At 55.4% G+C, this 20841-nt stretch overlaps 1 protein-coding gene across 1 annotated transcript; it reads left to right on the top strand.

The window, feature by feature from the left end:
* Window positions 1-508: 508 nt before the first annotated feature.
* On the top strand, window positions 509-20841 carry LOC308614063 (myosin-7; the record flags this gene model as incomplete). Its single annotated transcript, XM_081228274.1, has 38 exons — window positions 509-709; window positions 968-1111; window positions 1404-1560; window positions 1731-1758; window positions 2383-2491; window positions 2575-2667; window positions 2771-2834; window positions 3250-3348; window positions 3578-3681; window positions 4344-4482; window positions 4589-4707; window positions 4816-4965; window positions 5249-5419; window positions 6031-6340; window positions 6611-6678; window positions 7012-7099; window positions 7730-7847; window positions 7993-8116; window positions 8399-8535; window positions 8783-9038; window positions 9665-9907; window positions 10057-10233; window positions 11045-11190; window positions 12319-12409; window positions 13112-13501; window positions 13733-13859; window positions 14018-14136; window positions 14911-15107; window positions 15652-15835; window positions 16009-16174; window positions 16306-16430; window positions 16997-17305; window positions 17546-17749; window positions 18629-18754; window positions 18967-19242; window positions 20365-20460; window positions 20582-20716; window positions 20812-20841. 38 exons carry the CDS (start codon window positions 509-511, stop codon window positions 20839-20841), a joined length of 5820 nt encoding a protein of 1939 aa, XP_081084400.1.

The raw sequence follows: 20841 nt of genomic DNA, 5'->3' as shown, positions 1-20841 counted from the left end.
CAGCCTTCCTTCTCTCCAGGCCCCAGCCAGCTTGAGTCCCTTTCCTCTCAAAGGCACATTCGAGAAGCCAAGGTAAGGAGAGCTGAAGATGGGGTGTGGGGGGATCTGGGAAGACACACAACTCTAGTTTCTGCCTTGCTTTGGGAGCATGGCTTGGTGGCCAGGAGTTCTTACCTGTGACTAGTGAGGGAGCCAGGGAGGGATGAGGCTCAAAGACGGGTACAGTGGGTATAGTTAGCTTCCTGCTCCCAGAAGCCGGGGACACTCCTCCCTCCTCTAGGAGAGCCCCATGGGGGACAGAAGTTAGCCTCCCCCCTCTGCCCCGACAGGTTTGCTAGGGCATTCTCGGGCTAGAGGATGAGCTCAAGGAACGAGGGACTCTCGGTGACCCCTCCTGAGCCCTGAGCACAGTGCTAGGCTTCGGGGCTCCTGCTGAAGGGGAGAGCCCCGAGAGGGGAGTGGAGGGGAGGGCAGCCAGCTCCTTTTCCCTCCCGATGCAGGCGCAGCCATGGGGGATGCAGAGATGTCTGCGTTTGGGGAGGCCGCCCCCTATCTGCGCAAGTCGGAGAAGGAGCGGCTGGAAGCCCAGACCAGGCCTTTCGACCTCAAGAAGGATGTCTTCGTGCCTGATGTCAAAGAGGAGTTCGTCAAGGCCAAGATTTCGTCTCGAGAGGGTGGCAAAATCACCGCCGAGACGGAGTATGGCAAGGTGGGTGGCAGGGCCGGTGTGAGAGGCCACCATAGATGCCCCCCACACCTGGGTGGCCGGAGAGGGGTGCCACCAGGATTGCCCTTCCTCTGGGTAGGGACCTACTCCTTCCAAATAGCCCTTCTCATCCCCAGCATCCGGTCTTTCTTCTCTGGGACCCTGGGTCCTTATCTCATGAGCATCGCTGTCCTGTAACTTGCCCAAATCCTATCCCTGCTGAGGGGGCTGACAGCAGGGCCTGCACATGGGCTGTTGCAGACGGTGACCGTGAAGGAGGACCAGGTGTTGCAGCAGAACCCACCCAAGTTCGACAAGATCGAGGACATGGCCATGCTGACCTTCCTGCACGAGCCCGCGGTGCTCTACAACCTCAAGGAGCGCTACGCAGCCTGGATGATCTACGTGAGTGCACCCCGGGACATCCCTCTCAATCTAGTGGCTTCCTGCTCCATGTATTTCCACCTCCTGGAGTCCCGAGAGTTTCTGTCTTTTGTGCCCAGGCAGTATTGCACTCTGTCCCAATCCCTGCATCCTTGGTGCAATTCTAATACCCTGAGGGCTGGGATTCCTCAGATTGAGCACGCCTTCATATGTTTTCCTTTCTCTTCCTCTCCTAAGACCTTTCTCTGACTCCGAAAACTGCCAACCCTCCCCCTTCATCACTGGCAACTCACTCCTTGTTTGCCTCCCCTAGACCTACTCGGGCCTCTTCTGCGTCACCATCAACCCCTACAAGTGGCTGCCGGTGTACAACGCCGAGGTCGTGGCCGCCTACCGGGGCAAGAAGAGGAGCGAGGCGCCGCCCCATATCTTCTCCATCTCCGACAACGCCTACCAGTACATGCTGACAGGTGACAGGCCCCAAGCAAAGGGTTTCCTGAGGGCCCTTCCTCCTCCGGAGGGGTTCAGGCCTCTGGGAGTTGCCGAAGAGAGGCCGGGAGCTGGGGCGGGGTGTTGGGGGGAAGCCAGATGGAGCATCTTGTGTGGCTCCTGACTTTTCCTCCCCATTTTACCCCCCCAGATAGAGAAAACCAGTCCATCCTGATCACGTGAGTGTGGCTCCTACCTGTTCCCTTCCAGAATCTCCCTGAGCCCAGCCCCTATCAGGACCCCAGGCCCTGTGCATAGACCCACGGTTCTCTTTCCCTCCACCGTCACACCAGCTCTGATTTCTTCTCTGGCCTTCACCCTGACCTCTCCTTGCTCTCCCCCTTTCCTTTCTGCTTCCCATCCCTCTCTTATTTTTCCTCTCCCATCTCCTTCACTCACGCCCCTCCAGCTCATCACTCATTTATCCATAATCCCAGTAACACCACGTCTTCTTCACCTCTTCATTTTCTTTCATCGTTCCCTTCGTAAACCTTCCGCATTCTTCCAGCCCCACCCATTCTTTTCCAAACAGCCCAGGCCCATCTCCTCTGATTGACTTTGCCCAGCTAAGACAAGGTTCCACCTGCCCAAATCCACACCTTCTTGTGGCATCCTTCCTGGTTGCTACCCTTTACCATATGTACGTCAGAGTACAGCTGTGTGTTTGAGATGCATATTACCTGGTGGCTTCCTGCTTCAGGGCTCCCCCTGCCAAGTAAAACTAGGCAATCTCTCCTGACTTTAGGCTTGTTGGTCTCAAACAATGTTTGTTCACTGCCTAATAAGCCCAACTGTCCCGACAGCGGAGAATCCGGGGCAGGGAAGACGGTCAACACCAAGAGGGTCATCCAGTACTTTGCTGTCATTGCCGCCATTGGCGATCGCAGCAAGAAAGAGCAGACCTCAGGCAAGGTAGGCCTACTGTCCTCCAGGGGCCTGCACCACAAAAAGCGAGGAGGAGGCCTCTCACCTGCTACCCTTCTTGACCTCTGCAGGGCACCCTGGAGGACCAGATCATCCAGGCCAACCCCGCCCTGGAGGCCTTTGGCAATGCCAAGACCGTCAGGAATGACAACTCCTCCCGCTTTGTGAGTGGTCCCTGACTTTGGACTTGGGATTTGGGCTGGTCAAGGGTTGGGGTCAAGTATGAGCCTTCCCTCAACTCATCACCACTCTTCTCCACCTCTCCAGGGGAAATTCATTCGAATCCATTTTGGGGCCACCGGAAAGTTGGCATCTGCAGACATAGAGACCTGTGAGTGCCATGGATCTGCTAGGGCTCAGCCTGAGCTCACCCTCATTCCAACCATCTCTGTTTCAACCTCCCTCTTTGTCTTTCTCTAGGGGCCTGCCCCTCAGGCTCTCTCCCTCTCTCCATCTCTGTGTCTCTAGGTCTATATATTCATCTCCTTCTGAGACTTCCTCTGATCTTTCTCCATCTCTGTCTGCACATCTGTGTGTCTTTCTCTGGGACTTTTCTTGGAGATCATTTCTCTCCTTCTGGGACTCCATCTCCATCTCTGTGTGTCTGTGTATGCGTCTCTCTCCCTCTCTTGTCTCCCTCTCCCTCTGTCCTTTTCTCACTACATTTATCATTCCTTTTTCTCTATTTCCTTATACTTAAATCCCAACCTTTTCTTCCTCTCTTTCTTCTCCCCTACTATTCACAGACCTTCTGGAAAAATCCAGAGTTATTTTCCAGCTGAAAGCAGAGAGAGATTATCACATTTTCTACCAAATCTTGTCTAACAAAAAGCCTGAGCTGCTGGGTGAGTCACAGCTACCAACCGAGACCAACTATCTCCATGGCAACCTGGTCACCTGGGCTTGCAGCTGCTTGTTGACAGGCCCTGGGTTTATGGCACTGCTGGATTCAGTTCTGTGGGATGTAGGACCCTGTTAAGCCCTGTTCATGTGCTCTGCAGGTCATGTGGCAGATAGCCCCAGGGAGGGCCAGGGGTTTGCACCCACATTCTAACCATGTCTTTCTCCCCCCAGACATGCTGTTGATCACCAACAACCCCTATGACTATTCATTCATCTCCCAAGGAGAGACTACTGTGGAATCAATTGATGATGCAGAGGAGCTTATGGCCACTGATGTAAGTGCGTGAGGACCCAGCTGAGAGGCGAGGGGATTGGCGGTCAGGGGTAAATGGGGCCAGTTCACTGGCCCAGGAATAGAGTTAAGACACTGGCTGTCTGTTGTTCAAAGTGGTATGGCGCTCCCTGAGGACCAGAATGTGCCCTATAACCAGGGTGTGCTGGGGTACGGGTGTGGTAAGACAGGGCAGGCCAGTACTTGGTGTTTTTAATCAAAGCAGAGAGGGTTGAAAGCCATGGGACAGAGAAGCAGACAAGCCAAAAAACAAGGCGTTAGCAAGGGAAACGGGGTAGTGGTGGTCATGCAGATGCCGTGGGCATGGGGCAGGCTGTTAGGTAAAGAACAGGTATAGACACATAGGAAAAGTCCAGGCAGGGAAGCAAGGGTAGGGCCTAGAAGAGGGGTAACAGTAGGAAACATGAGTGGACAACCCACAGCACCTCCAGCGAACAGCCTGACCACTGATGCTGGGGCTGAGGCAGTCTACACCCCACCCGGCTCTTGTACCTCCCGTCTTAGTTTTGGAGTTCCCCACTGGGGATGGGGGTCTCAGAACTCACAGGGATTCGGGAGACAAGATCTCTCTCCAGCTAAAGAGGAGTCTCACTTACCTGCCATACTCCCATTTCTGGCTTCCACCAATATGGGGCCTGCCTACAGAATGCCTTTGATGTGCTGGGCTTCAGTGCAGAGGAGAAGAACTCCATGTACAAGCTGACGGGAGCCATCATGCACTTTGGAAACATGAAGTTCAAACTCAAGCCGCGAGAGGAGCAGGCTGAGCCAGATGGCACCGAAGGTGGGAGTCAGGGATGCGGGGAGCAGCTGTGGAGCCACTGAAGCCTACATCTGCAGAGGAGTCATCTCATCCTTTACCAACTTTGCTACCTGCCCTTTCCTTCCAGAGGCCGACAAGTCTGCCTACCTCATGGGGCTGAACTCAGCTGACCTGCTCAAGGGGCTGTGCCACCCTCGGGTGAAGGTGGGCAACGAGTACGTCACCAAGGGGCAGAATGTCCAGCAGGTGGGTCATCTTCAGAAGCTAAATGGGGGGCTAGCATGGTGCAGTGGGAGCTTTGCAACTCACTCTTTCCTACCACTCTCTTATCCGGGCCTCTCCTCCACCTTCCAGGTGGCGTATGCCACTGGGGCGCTGGCCAAGGCCGTGTACGAGAAGATGTTCAACTGGATGGTGACGCGGATCAATGCCACCCTGGAGACCAAGCAGCCGCGCCAGTACTTCATAGGCGTCCTGGACATTGCCGGCTTCGAGATCTTCGACGTGAGTGGGGAGCCCGGGGGCCGGGAGAACAGTAACTCACTGGTTCGCACAGGCAGCCACTGCTGGCTGAGCCGGCTGCAGGCCAGGCGCGGGGACGGCTGTGGGCTCCGCAGTGGTGGAGACGGTCATGTGTCTTCAGGGGGCTCTCCCTCCCCGCCCTGACAGGGGAGGGGAGGGACCAGCTGCACCCCTTGCCGGGCTGGACGCAGCCCTGGGCCCACCCCATGGGCCACGGACAGCTGCCTGTCTGACCTGCTCCCCTCCCCCACCCCCCGCTCTGTAGTTCAACAGCTTTGAGCAGCTCTGCATCAACTTCACCAACGAGAAGCTGCAGCAGTTCTTCAACCACCACATGTTCGTGCTGGAACAAGAGGAATACAAGAAGGAGGGCATCGAGTGGGAGTTCATCGACTTTGGCATGGACCTGCAGGCCTGCATCGACCTCATTGAGAAGGTGCCGCTTCAGCCCCTCCGCCTGAACTCTCCACTCACACCCCACATGCATGAACGGCCCAGAAAAGTGGCAGACCCCTCTCCCTTCTGGGGATCACGATCCAGACAGCAGACGAAACCCAAGCCCTAGTTCACAGAACCTTGCATTATCCTGATCACCGAGGAGAGGGTGGTGCCTGGGAGAGCTGAGTTTCCAGAGGCTTGAGAATGGACACACGGAGGACGGGCACCTCAAGGATGGCCTCCCACACCAGTGTGTTTGCGGCCCTGGTTTACTCATCAAGGAGCAGGAAGTTTGAGGGTGGCACAGGGGAGCATAAGAGAACATCTATTTTCAACCCCATCATCTCAGGGATCTGGGCAATGGAGTGGTATGTAAAGCACCTGTAGCATCCACATTCCCAGACTTTCACAAAGGTCCCTCCGAAATCAAACAAAGTCCCACCTTGGGAAGGCTTGAACAGGTGCCAGTCAATAGATAACTGTACTCAGAGCTGACACTGATACCTAATACCCAAAGGAGCATCTCCATTTGCAAATATTGACCCTAGAGCAGGATCCATCTCCATCTGCTTAAAGCAGGCTCAGTGATGCTCTCCCCTCCACCCTCAGCCCATGGGCATCATGTCCATCCTGGAGGAGGAGTGCATGTTCCCCAAGGCCACTGACATGACCTTCAAGGCTAAGCTGTTTGACAACCACCTGGGCAAGTCCGCCAACTTCCAGAAGCCACGCAACATCAAGGGGAAGCCGGAAGCCCACTTCTCCCTGATCCACTACGCCGGCACCGTGGACTACAACATCATAGGCTGGCTACAGAAAAACAAAGACCCGCTCAACGAGACGGTGGTGGAGTTGTACAAGAAATCCTCACTCAAGATGCTCGGCACCCTGTTTGCCAACTATGCTGGGTTTGACACACGTGAGTGGAGACTGGGACCCAGGGGACTGGGAGCAGGATTTCTGCCGTGGTTCTGAGGCAGGTCATGTGCTACACCCCACCACTTCCATGTCAGGCTGGGCCCCAAGCTTTACAGGTTCAGTGAGATAGAATTGGGTGGAGAAGCTGAGGCACCCACAGTGAAGACCCTCGCCTGCAGGTTAAATATGAAGGGAGGTTGTGATTCCTCACCCCCTGTCCAGACTCCCCACATGCACACTCGTCCCGTTTTCTCGACTCTCCTTCCCACAGCTATGGAAAAGGGCAAAGGCAAGGCCAAGAAAGGCTCCTCTTTTCAGACCGTGTCAGCTCTGCACAGGGTGAGTGTGTGACCCAGCGCTACCCCAGCCCCGCTCGCCCCCTGCCTGGTTCATCCCCAGCTCCTCCCTCTCAGTCTCTTCAGGCCCTTCCAGATCCTGTCCACACTGTCTTCTCTCCCCTTCATCTGCTGGCCTCGTCTCCCACTCCTTTCTCATCTCACCTCGCTCACTGTCCCTCCTGCCTCCCATCCTCTCCCCCTCCACGTCTCCCCTAGCCCTCCTTTATCCTCTAGCTCCTCGCGTTCTCTCTGTCTCTCTTTCCCTTCCTTCCTCTCCGCTCACTTCTCTTTCTTTCCCTTTGTTTACTTTTTCCTCTTGGGTTTTGGGCCACAGGAGAATCTGAACAAGCTGATGACCAACTTGCGCTCCACGCACCCCCACTTCGTGCGGTGCATCATCCCCAATGAGACAAAGTCTCCAGGTGAGCCAAAGAAGTTGGGCCCAGCCCAAGGCTGAGACGCATTGCCCCGGGGTCAGGGCCTTCTAGGTCACCTCCTGAGCTCCCACCATGGAGCTTTCCAAATCACACTCTTATCACATTGCCCATGGAGTCTCACACACTACTTCCCACCCTGGCCACAGTGCTGCCTTACATTTGGAATGTGTAGCTCAGAGTAACGTGCAAGGCACTTTGATGGACATTACCTCATGAGTGCCTTACAACCGCTGGTGACACGTGTAAGGATTGTTTATCCCTTTCTGAATGAATCATAAGGAGATGGAGGAGTTCAGGTACCTGGGTTCAAGGCCTGGCTCTCTTCTGATCAGTTCAGTGACCTCGGTCAAGTCCCTTAACCTGTCTGGGCTTATTTTATTCTCTAGAAAATGGGCTATATTTGCCCTGGCTATCACCTATGATAATAGGCATAAACCATATAAAATAAGGACTGTGAAAGCCTTTCGGTTACTCTCAAAATATGGCTAGGAAAAAATACTGACTTGCTAAGGTTATAGGCCAGTACATGGCAGAGCCAGGATCAGAACCCAGAACCCTTGGCTCTTAGTCCCGTGCTCTCTCCACACACTCCTCTCTCTTCCCCTCCTGCCACAGGGGTGATAGACAACCCCCTGGTCATGCACCAGCTGCGCTGCAATGGCGTGCTGGAGGGCATCCGCATCTGCAGGAAGGGCTTCCCCAACCGCATCCTCTACGGGGACTTCCGGCAGAGGTGGGTACCAGGGCCCTCCAGGGCTCAGGGAACAGGGGGAGCATGGGCAGCCTCGGGTGGGAGGGGAGTCTTCAGGTGGCCTCAGATTCTCTGGGCAGAGCAGATCAGTGCAGAACGTGGGTAACTACGGGCACCTCCCTCCCAGGTACCGCATCCTGAACCCGGCAGCCATCCCCGAGGGCCAGTTCATTGACAGCAGGAAAGGGTCAGAGAAGCTGCTGGGCTCCCTGGACATTGACCACAACCAGTACAAGTTCGGCCACACCAAGGTGAGGAAAGGGAGGAAACAAACTTATTACAGGAAGACCTGTCTTGTCCTTTGACTCCTCACCTCATGGCTCCTTTCCTTTTACCAACCATCTCAGGAACATTACTGAACCACGTGCTAGCCCTCCCCATCGACCAGACAGCACGGCTCCCCCATGCCAGCTTCAGCTTCCATTGACCTCCTTCCTCCAGTTCTTTCCTGCCTTGTTAGCCTCCCTAAGATAAGCACCCCCTCTTTTCCCTCCTGCCTGTCCTAGTCATGTCCACACACACCTTCTCCACAGGTGTTCTTCAAGGCGGGGCTGCTGGGGCTGCTAGAGGAGATGCGGGACGAGAGGCTGAGCCGCATCATCACCCGCATCCAGGCTCAGTCCCGGGGTGTGCTCTCCAGAATGGAGTTCAAGAAGCTGTTGGAACGCAGGTGAGAGATCTCAAAAGGAGGTTCTCAGGTCTCTAAGGCCCAGGTTGGTTCAGGGCAGTATAAGGAGAAAGAGCACACCAGGTCTTCAAATGACAAAGGGGGCACGACACACATACAGACACAGGGTGGGCCTTGCTGTCGGAGTGTGGGATGGATGGAGGACAGGGCCATGACCCAGGAGCCAAGGCCTCAGGACGGGAAGGAGGGAGGAAGCTCTCTCACCAACCTTCTTGCTGTGCCCCCACAGAGACTCCCTGCTGGTAATCCAGTGGAACATTCGGGCCTTCATGGGGGTCAAGAACTGGCCCTGGATGAAGCTCTACTTCAAGATCAAACCACTGCTGAAGAGCGCAGAGACAGAGAAGGAAATAGCCCTCATGAAGGAGGAGTTTGGGCGCCTCAAAGAGGCTCTGGAGAAGTCGGAGGCTAGACGCAAGGAGCTGGAGGAGAAGATGGTGTCCCTGCTGCAGGAGAAGAATGACCTGCAGCTCCAAGTGCAGACGGTGAGGCTCCCGGGCCTCTGCTGGCTCTTCTGCCCTACCCTGCCCACATCCCCCCCACACCCTGCACTTCCCCACCCAGGGGCTCACCATCTTGTGCCGTCATAGGCAGAGGATTCTGGAATCAACACTTCCAAAGACCTCCAAAGAGGTCTCTCAAGGGAAAGAAAGGGAAAGGGAGAAAGAACTAACTTAAAAACATGGGCTTTCCACTAGGGTTCAACCTGGGTCCACAGCTTAATAATTTTGCAAACTTGGGCGAACAATGCATTATCTTTTAGTCTCAATGTCCTCATCTCTAGATGGGAAACAAAGCCACCCATCTCACTAGGTTGTAAATATGTAAAGTGCTGGCATCAACAGATGCAGTTCCCTCCCTTTGATGGAGGAACAGAGGAAGAGGGCCAGATAAAAAGACTTCTGGTTCCCTTCCTCTCGGCTCTCATCCCCCAGAGCTCCCGTCACATTGCCCTAAAACTCTTCCTCTCCCCATCCTTCCGAGGTTCTTCTCAGCTGGGGAGATCCTAGAGCTCCCCTCCTATTTTGATGGTGGAGCCTGTCCCTCCATGCACTTGCCAGGGCGAGGACCCCACCCACCAAACAGTCTCCCCTCTGTACCTTGCCCTCAGGAACAAGACAACCTGGCTGATGCAGAAGAACGCTGCGACCAGCTGATCAAGAACAAGATCCAGCTGGAGGCCAAGGTGAAGGAGATGACCGAGAGGCTGGAGGACGAGGAGGAGATGAATGCCGAGCTCACGGCCAAGAAGCGCAAGCTGGAAGATGAGTGCTCTGAGCTCAAGAGGGACATTGATGACCTGGAGCTGACGCTGGCCAAGGTGGAGAAAGAGAAGCACGCAACAGAGAACAAGGTGAGGGCAGCTCCCTCTGGCTCCAGCCCAAGTCTCCTCAGGATTCCCAGACCTGAGTGTGGCCCTGGTCCTTGGCATTGGAGGTCTCCACAGATGTCTCCAGGTTGGTGACCTTTGACCCTAAAGGGGATGGGGTTCTTGGTCAACAGGTGAAGAACCTGACAGAGGAGATGGCTGGGCTGGACGAGATCATTGCCAAGCTGACCAAGGAGAAGAAAGCTCTGCAAGAGGCCCACCAACAGGCCCTGGATGACCTTCAGGCTGAGGAGGACAAGGTCAACACCCTGACCAAGGCCAAGGTCAAGCTGGAACAGCATGTGGACGATGTAAGTAGATTGTCACAAGGACCTAGGTATACCATGTCCATCTGTGCTTGTGTGTGTGTGTATATTTGGTGGGGTGGGGTTGGAGAGTGCTCCCTCTCCTGACACCTTTCTAGAAGGGAGCTGGGGAATAGAAAAGGGGAGGGGTGATCAATTCTGATTTATATATCTCATCTTGCTGATGTGATCAACAGTAGAGGTGGGCTTCCTTATTTAACTTTATGTCCAAGCCTATATGTCTCTCCCTTCAACCACAGGATTTAGAGGGTTATCTCGTAAGAACATGAAACATTTTCTTGGGAATTTTGTGAAGCTCCTCAAGAATGATCTTTGGATTTCTAATATTTTAGCCAGGATCTGATCCTCAGTGATCATTGTTCCCACAGGTAGTCCTTTGAGCATATCTCTACTGAATCACTCTTTATCACTCTGTGTTATCATTACTGAAGTATTGGTCCCAGCCATAGACCGGAAGCTGCCTTTAGGTGGGAACTTGGATTTATTCAATTTTGTGTCTACAGTGCCTAATATGGGGCCTGGTATCCAGTAGGTGCTTATAGGATGCAGAATGAATGAACGTAGCTTTGGGATTTCATCCCACAGTCATTCATTCAGTCATTTATCGAATAGTTACTGAGCAACCCTCCATGCTAGGTGCTCTCACAGTCCCCTGGCAACAACCGGCCCATTCTGGAGAAGTTTCCCCAAGTCTTGACACCTCTCAGGATTCCTCAACCACAGAGGGACTAAGCTCCCAAATCACCAAATAAGGATGTTTGGCCTAACAGGGCACATTGGTCCTTTTCTCCACCAGCTGGAGGGATCCCTGGAGCAGGAGAAGAAGGTGCGCATGGACCTGGAACGAGCCAAGCGGAAGCTCGAGGGAGACCTGAAGCTGACCCAGGAGAGCATCATGGATCTGGAGAACGACAAGCAGCAGCTGGATGAGCGGCTAAAAAAGTAGCGTGTTCCCCGCCCCATCGCCCTTCCTCCCCCCACCCACCCACCCCCCGCCCAGCAGACTGTTCTGCCCATGACAATATTAGCTGAGCCAAGACATCCATCCTAAGAGGCAACAGCCTCATGCAGCCTCCATAAGTAGGTGCAAGACTGTGGGCAAAGCCTCCAGGAAGAGGGCTTTCCTCCCCCAGACACGCACATCAGTGCCCGGCAGGCCTCCCTGCCAAAAGTCTAACCCGGATCCCTCAAGCCCTCTCTTCCTGCTGGGCACTCAAAAGGGATGGAAAATAACAGCTCACCCCCTTTATACACAAGTCTCTTTGGAGACCAGTTGCTTAACATGGAGGAAAGCTCCACACAAAAGCCTCTCAGGTAAATCCTTTCAGGTCCTTCACAGAGAGCTCAGAGGACCACAGAGAAATGGCTCAGCCACCACGTATGAGCAGTGCATGGTCTGGCTACTTCTTTGTTCAGTGATCTTGTGGTTCCAATTCTTATTGCAAGATCTTCCAAAATGTGTAGATCCACTTTCGCACTTGGTAAACAGTGAGTCTGTGGGGCATTTTTGGATGATCAAAGATCTTATGGTGCTTTAGGGTCAGGACTATGAAAGGCCGTGAAACTCATCCTGGTCTACAGTCTCACCAGGAAGTCTTCACACTTCCCCAGGCACAGTACTTGCTGAATGAATAAATATATGATCCCAGTGATCCTCAAACCACCTTTTAAGAATGGTACTTGAATCCCACTTACTAAAGAGGAAAGGAAGGCTCAGAAAGGTTACCAAGTTGCCCAAAGTAACAGTGACAGAATTAAAAACCATCAGAGCTAAAAGGGGCCTTTGAGTCGACCTAGTCCAACGCCTTCATTTTACAGACCAAAGAAGGGAGCATCTCGGAGCCCAGGTCCTGTCACTCCACCTACAGTGCTCTTCCTGTTATATTTCCTATTAAACTTCAATCCTTCAGCAGGTGTTACACTTTCAGGGACCTTACAACAGCCCTGGAAGCTGGGGGTTTTTTGATGAAATTTTGCTCCTCGTTTGTTTCATTACCTTCTCCAACCACTGGCAGGCCCTCCTGGAGCCCAACCAGCCTCCCTTGCCTCACCCTCCCTCCTTCCCCACAGGAAGGACTTTGAGCTGAACGCCCTCAATGCGAGGATTGAGGATGAGCAGGCCCTGGGCAGCCAGCTGCAGAAGAAGCTCAAAGAGCTTCAGGTAAGGTCCCTGGGCTGGTCCTCAGCCCCCCAGCCCTCCTCCAGGCCATTCTCGCCCAGCATCACAGGCACTGGCTCTGTGTCTGTGAAGGGAGGTGCTGGGCCATCACAGTTCCGCTGTGGAGCACCTCGAGGAGGGCTGGCTGATCCAAGGATGACATAGGAAGAGATCTTGAAACACTCACGGGTCTGGGGACAGAAATCCCAGCTTCCTACATCAGCTGTGGTTCAGCTGGTGACTATGGGAGTCCACTGCCAATCTCTGGGTCTATATGTCCTCCCTTGTTCCCTGTGGCTTTTAAGGCCCCTTCAGCCCTGATGGTCTGTGACTTCAGTTCTTACCTCTAGAGTGGACACTGTGTTGGGTCTTTAGTTGTCTGGTCAGACGAACCTAGCTCTCTCATTCCAACTTCTATTATTTTTGCCACAAAACTGCTTAAACTATCCTTGGAACACAGGTCTCTTTGTCCTTCTTCAAGAGCAAGCTTCAACCACTTTCCTTCCAATAAAGAGAATGTACAATGTTCTGGCCCAAACTCAGCTGTCCAAACCATCTCACCAAAATCCTTTTATTTCTACCTGTCCACTGGTGGAACTAAGCTGCCTGCTGTTCCAGACAGGCCAGGAGCCTTCTAGAGCCCTGGGGAGGGGGCTCTGATGGAGGGGTCAGGCGGTGGGTCTGAGCCCCCTATACCCTGCCCAGGCACGCATCGAGGAGCTGGAGGAAGAGCTGGAGGCCGAGCGCACTGCCCGGGCCAAGGTGGAGAAGCTGCGCTCAGACCTGTCCCGGGAGCTGGAGGAGATCAGTGAGCGGCTGGAGGAGGCCGGCGGGGCCACGTCCGTGCAGATCGAGATGAACAAGAAGCGCGAGGCTGAGTTTCAGAAGATGAGGCGGGACCTGGAGGAGGCCACGCTGCAGCACGAGGCCACGGCGGCCGCCCTGCGCAAGAAGCACGCCGACAGCGTGGCCGAGCTGGGCGAGCAGATCGACAACCTGCAGCGCGTGAAGCAGAAGCTGGAGAAGGAGAAGAGCGAGTTCAAGCTGGAGCTGGACGACGTCACCTCCAACATGGAGCAGATCATCAAGGCCAAGGTGGGCCTCTGCTCTCCTCTCCCCTCCTCCAATTCCCTCCACCTGCCTCCACTTTCTGTCTGTGTCTCCTCTCTCTTCTTTGATGGTTCAGCTTCCCGCTTCCCTTCTTCGACCCAGTTCTTGGACCCTTTCGTTCCTCCATGCCTTTCTCTTCCCTTCTCCTTTAATTGCACCGCTCACACCCCTTCAGCACCCCCTACATAGATCGTATGACTCCCCTTCCTGTCTCAGGCTAACCTGGAGAAGATGTGCCGGACCCTGGAGGACCAGATGAATGAGCACCGAAGCAAGGCCGAGGAGACCCAGCGTTCTGTCAACGACCTCACCAGCCAGCGGGCGAAGCTGCAGACCGAGAACGGTGAGCCCCACCCTAGTCTCCCAGCTTCCTGAGCCACCCCAGGCTTGGATGCACACACATATCTCTCCAGAGAATGGGACCTGAGGGTTAGGGGAGGGGTTGGGGGAGAGAGGACTGACTGACCTTTGAGAGTTGAGCGTGCCTCGGTGCCTCTCCAGGTGAGCTGTCTCGGCAGCTGGATGAAAAGGAGGCGCTGATCTCCCAGCTGACCCGAGGCAAGCTCACCTATACGCAGCAGCTGGAGGACCTCAAGAGGCAGCTGGAGGAGGAGGTTAAGGTGAGGCCTGGACTCAGGGCACTTGCTCCAGCATTCTGGCTGGCCTCGCATCCACATCACTTTCTTCCCTAAGAATGAGGCTTGCCGTCTACCCAGTATTTTCCCATTTTCCAAAAGGGATAATAGCCCAGACTCTACCACGCGCCTCCTTAATCTATTCCCCATGCGGAGGCCCTCTGTCTTTCTGCTGCTGTCTCTGGAGGGCATGAAGTAAGGGTGCCCAGGTCGGAGGGAGTGAGGTGAGGAAATAAACTAGGGAAGTGTGATGGCCTTCACTGGGTATAGGTATGGGATGCAGAAACTGTACAGGTGGTCCTGGGATTAGCAAGGCAAGCTGAAAACTGCAGAAAGAAACTCCATTGGTTCCTGAAATTCTTCACACTTTGCTGGGCTCGTGAAAAAGGGAAACGACTATGACTTTTAAAAAAGGCCAGGGCTCAAATCCTAACCTGCCTCTTAGAGCTTGGTGATCTTGGGGAAATCAACTAACCGCTCTGAGCCTCCGTCTCCTTCCCTGTAAAACAGGGGTGAGGATGATAACGCCTGCTGCAGTGAGTAGCACGGGGGGACGGGCAGGAAGCGTTCTGTAAATAGTGCAGTGCTGTACGGACTTTTTTTGCTTTTAGTACTTAGTAAACCGTTCCAGGTCCACTAGGGATTTAGAGATAGGTGAGGCTATGCGAGGATACTGAAATTTAGGGTGAGGAGACGGGCAGGAACTGGAGTTGCATCACAGGGAAAGCTGAGCCCGCCTCCCGGTGCCGCCCCTCCCAGGCAAAGAACGCCCTGGCCCACGCGCTGCAGTCAGCCCGACACGACTGTGACCTGCTGCGGGAGCAATACGAGGAGGAGACGGAGGCCAAGGCCGAGCTGCAGCGCGTCCTGTCCAAGGCCAACTCGGAGGTGGCCCAGTGGAGGACCAAGTATGAGACGGACGCCATCCAGAGGACCGAGGAGCTGGAGGAGGCCAAGTGAGTCCCGGGCGGCCTGCCTCTGGCTGAGGCCCCTGTGAGGGTAGGATGCAGCCCAGCCCACTCCTCAGTGGGTCCGGCACAGGGGATGGATGCTTAGCTGCGTTTTGACCACACAGAGGACCCCGCCCTGGCCCCACCTCCTTCTCCTCTCAGGGAAGCTTTTTGCTCGCGTTATGTTTCTCATCCGAATATAAGACGAACAAAAGGTTTGTCTGAGGGCAGAGTGCTCCCACCTGGGGCAGGGTGCCATGGCAGGGGAGATGGGGGTGCTCAGAGCCCACGTGTCCTCCGTGTCTGCAGCCTAGAGACTAGGGAGGCCTCGCAAAGGGCCCTCCGGGTGCTGTGGGTCTTCACACCTCCCAGAACCTCTGCCTGCCCCATTCTCAGCCCCTGGGCCTGTCCTCAGGTTTCTCCAACTATGCTTCTGAGTTTTCAAAGACTGTTTTCTACAAGACTCACAATGTGTACCCTTGTCCAAATCCACACCCTCCGTCCTCCCCACCCTCTCCCACCACTACCCCCCTTCCCCCAACACGGGCAGGAAGAAGCTGGCCCAGAGGCTGCAGGACGCGGAGGAGGCCGTCGAGGCCGTCAACGCCAAGTGCTCCTCGCTGGAGAAGACCAAGCACCGGCTGCAGAATGAGATCGAAGACCTGATGGTGGACGTGGAGCGCTCCAACGCGGCCGCCGCGGCCCTGGACAAGAAGCAGAGGAACTTCGACAAGGTGGGCCCAGGCTGGGGGCTCGCAGCCAGGAGCCAGAGCAGGCGGGCAGGCGGGAGTCAGTAACGTCCTCCCAGGAGGCAGAGGCTGGGAGGAGGCTGAGCCCAGGAGAGGGGCCTGGGCGCCCCTGGAGGTGGGGCTGGGGCTGCCCGGTGAGCCGCGTCCTGTCCCCGCAGATCCTGGCCGAGTGGAAGCAGAAGTACGAGGAGTCGCAGTCGGAGCTGGAGTCCTCGCAGAAGGAGGCGCGCTCCCTCAGCACCGAGCTCTTCAAGCTCAAGAACGCCTACGAGGAGTCCCTGGAGCAGCTGGAGACCTTCAAGCGGGAGAACAAGAACCTGCAGGGTGCGGGGCCCAGGCCGGGGGCGGGGGCGGGGCAGGGAGGGTCCGCACGTGGCGCCACCCAGCGGCTCCTAGAGGCGTGCCCCGCGTTGGACCCCGGCTGCCCCCAGCTGAGCGGCCCGCCCCTCCCACAGAGGAGATCTCTGACCTGACTGAGCAGCTGGGCTCCAGTGGAAAGACCATCCACGAGCTGGAGAAGGTCCGCAAGCAGCTGGAGGCTGAGAAGCTGGAGCTGCAGTCGGCCCTGGAGGAGGCCGAGGTGCGCGCACAGGGGTAGAGGGGGTGCAGGGGGTGGGAGAAGAAGCTGAGCTCTAGACTATGGTCCCTGTTCTCATCTCCCTTTGTTTTGTTCACTGCTTCATTCTCAGAGCCTAGAACAGTGCCTGGCACATAGTAGGCACTCAACAAATATTGTGGAATGAACGAATGAACCGGTCACTCACTTCCCTTCACACAAACATTTTACCTGTTACATCTTAGACAACATTTCCTGTTTCACTCCCCCACCCCGCTTCCATCTCTGCCTCCCTCTTCGGGTTTTTACATTCTGTGCCTGATTGCCTCGGTTTCCTTGGCAACACCGCTCTCTTCATTTTCCTCTTTGTCTTCATAGCTTGCTCTCCTCTGTGAGAGCCTGAATCACCTTCTCTTAGGACTTTTTTTTTCTTTCTTTCAAATTCTCTTTTCTTCTTCCTCCTTCTGCTTCTTTGACTGAACCACTTACACCACTCTTGAACTCACTTTGTATCCACAATTCATGGACAGACCCCTGCCCCAACCCTGTGCCCTGACTTCCTCGGACCCTCTCTCCCCACCCCCCTCCAGGCCTCCCTGGAGCACGAGGAGGGCAAGATCCTGCGGGCCCAGCTGGAGTTCAACCAGATCAAGGCAGAGATGGAGCGGAAGCTGGCAGAGAAGGACGAGGAGATGGAGCAGGCGAAGCGCAACCACCTGCGGGTGGTGGACTCCCTGCAGACCTCCCTGGACGCGGAGACGCGCAGCCGCAACGAGGCCCTGCGGGTGAAGAAGAAGATGGAGGGCGACCTCAACGAGATGGAGATCCAGCTCAGCCACGCCAACCGCGTGGCCGCCGAGGCCCAGAAGCAAGTCAAGAGCCTCCAGAGCTTGCTGAAGGTACCTGGTGACTCTTGGAAGCAGGAAGTCACCTCACCCAGAGAGGGTTGGTGGCCGAGTTGGGGGGTGGCATCCCATCACAGCACCAGATCCCTCCTGCCCCGGGGCCGTCGCAGACACCTCCCACAGGTCCCACCTGAGCCACCGCCAGGGGCTCTCCACAGCATCCAGTTCAGCTGACAGCCTTCTGATGGGCCAGAGCCCAGCCGCCTCTCTCACGCCCACTCTCCTGATGCGCAGGACACCCAGATCCAGCTGGATGACGCGGTCCGTGCCAACGATGACCTGAAGGAGAACATCGCCATCGTGGAGCGGCGCAACAACCTGCTGCAGGCCGAGCTGGAGGAGCTGCGGGCCGTGGTGGAGCAGACGGAGCGGTCCCGGAAGCTGGCCGAGCAGGAGCTGATCGAGACCAGTGAGCGGGTGCAGCTGCTGCACTCCCAGGTGAGAGGCCAGGAGAAACCTGCCGAGCAGCAGAGCCAGGACACCTAGCAATGCTCTGAATCAGATGCCCTGAGAAAGCATATGTCCAACCTGGATCATAAATTATTTCATCTCTTGGACCAGCTCGCCTCTGTTAGTCATGGCTGCGGAACCACAACCTTGAGAAAGGGGTCTACACTTAAAAGCTAAGAGTGTCATGGTGGATTGGTGGTGCCTGGCAAAATCACAGATCTGGGAGTCATGGAATGCATGCTGTTATGTGATATCCTACATCTAGAAGACAGCCAGCCTCAGCTTGCTGTATTAAAATGGGACTTTTGGAGTTGAAAGAAGCACAACTGCATCTACTTGCAAACCAAATTCTCCACAGAACACCATTTTTCTGCAATCCCATACACACTGTTTTCAGCTATACTCGGTAATGAGTTTTTATGTCCATCTCACTGCACTGCCCTGTGGAGTTTTGTTCCGTAATCTAGTACATATGGGAATGACATCACCCACTGATGTGGTCCTCTCTTCCTTACCCCACTCGTTCTATAACTATAATCACTTCCAGGATACAGTCCCTTTAACCAAGTTTTTCCCATTTTCCTTGGAATATTTTCATACTCCTGCACAGACATGTTACTACAGAGCTCAGGAGTAGAAGTACAGACCCCTTCCTGCTTGAAGTCTTTCTTCAGAGCTGAGTCCCTTTAGATATAATGTGTAGAATATATCTATTTTCACAGGAAAAGAGAAAGCAGGTGCAAAGCAAGGAAAATACTAAAAGCAAGACATGTTTTTTAAAAATGACCCGTTCTAATTTTCTCTGGGTAAAAGTGTAGAAGCAGGCAGCAAAGCATACATTCAGTAGTTTTCTTTACCTTTATCTAGAACACCAGCCTCATCAACCAGAAGAAGAAGATGGAGGCAGACCTGTCCCAGCTTCAGGGCGAAGTGGAGGAGGCAGTGCAAGAGTGCAGGAACGCCGAGGAGAAGGCCAAGAAGGCCATCACGGACGTGAGTGACCGCTCCCCTCCTTGCCCTCCCCAAAAGACTCAAACCAGGGCTGTGGGTCCAGGCCAGGCCACTGTGCTGTAACAGCGGCGACTCTGCCACTCTGTGGGTTTGAGGGCCTCGGGGAGCAAATGGCAGGATGGGCAAGAGGTGATCCTTGATGGGAAAGAAGGGGCCCCGGGGCCCTGTTCCTTTACACTCTCTGCCGTGCACAGGCCGCCATGATGGCGGAGGAGCTGAAGAAGGAGCAGGACACCAGTGCGCACCTGGAGCGCATGAAGAAGAACATGGAGCAGACCATCAAGGACCTGCAGCACCGGCTGGACGAGGCCGAGCAGATCGCCCTCAAGGGCGGCAAGAAGCAGCTGCAGAAGCTGGAGGCCCGGGTGCGGGAGCTGGAGAATGAGCTGGAAGGCGAGCAGAAGCGCAACGCAGAGTCCATCAAGGGCATGAGGAAGAGCGAGCGTCGCATCAAGGAGCTCACCTACCAGGTGTGGGCGCGGCCGCTGCTCTGGGGCCGGGGCCTCTGCATCATGGCATGAAGCCAGGGTGACAGCCACCCCAGAGGGATGAAGTGTTCTCTCTTAGCCTCTTACAGGTCAAGGAGTGAGAGTACAGGCCCTGGCTGCCCTGTTTCTCCTCTGCCTGACCCTGTTCTACCCTGAGTGTCCCCTGGCTCGAGGGCAGTCTCTGAGCCTCCTGGCCTTCAAGTTCCACCTCAGCATTCCCCCTCAGCCTTTCCCCTGCAGACACCAGAGCTTGAGCAGAGCTCACCCAGCACAGATTACCAGAAAGCAAATATGTAGCCAAACCTTAGCCTGGCGTCATCACCACCAAAAAACACCAAACCATTAAAACGAATCTCAGAACTTTTCGGTTACTCAGGGAAGTGTAGACTTTAGCTCTTATGGTGTTTTCTAGAATCAGACTGTCAATTAGATTTTCTTTCCATTCCAATCCAGAGAGTCACCATCCCTCTATGCATACTGTCCTTAACCTAGATCAAGTCAATGTCATTTCCCAGGAGCCCAGGAAATCCCGTCAGGCCTGCAGTCCCAGAGTTCCTGCCAGCACACGCTGGGTTCTAGAAACAGGGGGCTTACTCTCCATGGGCCTCCAGGACCCCCCAGGACCCCCCAGGGCCTGTGCACACACACACAGTTTTTTTTTTTTTTTGCTGTACGCGGGCCTCTCACTGCTGTGGCCTCTCCCGTTGCGGAGCACAGGCTCCGGACACACAGGCTCCGCGGCCATGGCTCGCGGGCCCAGCCGCTGCGCGGCATGTGGGATCTTCCGGGATAGGGGCACGAACCCGTGTCCCCTGCATCGGCAGGCGGACTCTCAACCACTGCGCCACCAGGGAAGCCCACACACACAGTTTTGTGTGCAATTTCCGGGAGCCCATCCACTCCCTAGACTCTTTCTTGGTACAAACCATTAAAAGTATTCGTACCTTTTTTGATAAGAAATTGTAAGGAGAACTCACGTGTTTGGTGAGGATCCAGAAGTTGAATTGGGTCAGGATATTGCATTCAGGGTAAAGCTGATGAGTGGGGAAGGGGCTGCAGTGCTTCCCCATGACTATGCCATGCTCACTTCTGCCCGACCCCCAGACGGAGGAGGACAGGAAGAACCTGCTGCGGCTACAGGACCTGGTAGACAAGCTGCAGCTGAAGGTCAAGGCCTACAAGCGCCAGGCCGAGGAGGCGGTGAGTGACCCTGATGGGGCCCAGGCCTGGAGGAGGGGACAAGGAGCCGTCCCCCAGGCTGGGAGTCTAATAACCCCTGGCCCCTCTCGCCTCATCCTCCCACCCCCCCGAACCCCCGCAGGAGGAACAGGCCAACACCAACCTGTCCAAGTTCCGCAAGGTGCAGCACGAGCTGGATGAGGCAGAGGAGCGGGCGGACATCGCCGAGTCCCAGGTCAACAAGCTGCGGGCCAAGAGCCGCGACATCGGCGCCAAGGTGGGTTTCCCGCACGGCAGCACCCACACACACATCGGTCCCCCTCAGACAGAGCCCCTCGCACCAGCATCCCTCCCCTTCATTCACCCCCACAGCTGAACCCCACGACCCCAGAGGCGGGGTAA

The sequence above is a fragment of the Mesoplodon bidens genome (genome assembly GCF_964165515.1).
Source record: "Mesoplodon bidens genome assembly, chromosome: 3".
Taxonomy (NCBI): domain Eukaryota; kingdom Metazoa; phylum Chordata; class Mammalia; order Artiodactyla; family Ziphiidae; genus Mesoplodon; species Mesoplodon bidens.
Note: the sequence above shows the minus strand (reverse complement) of the source record. Positions and strands in the feature narration are given on the sequence as shown.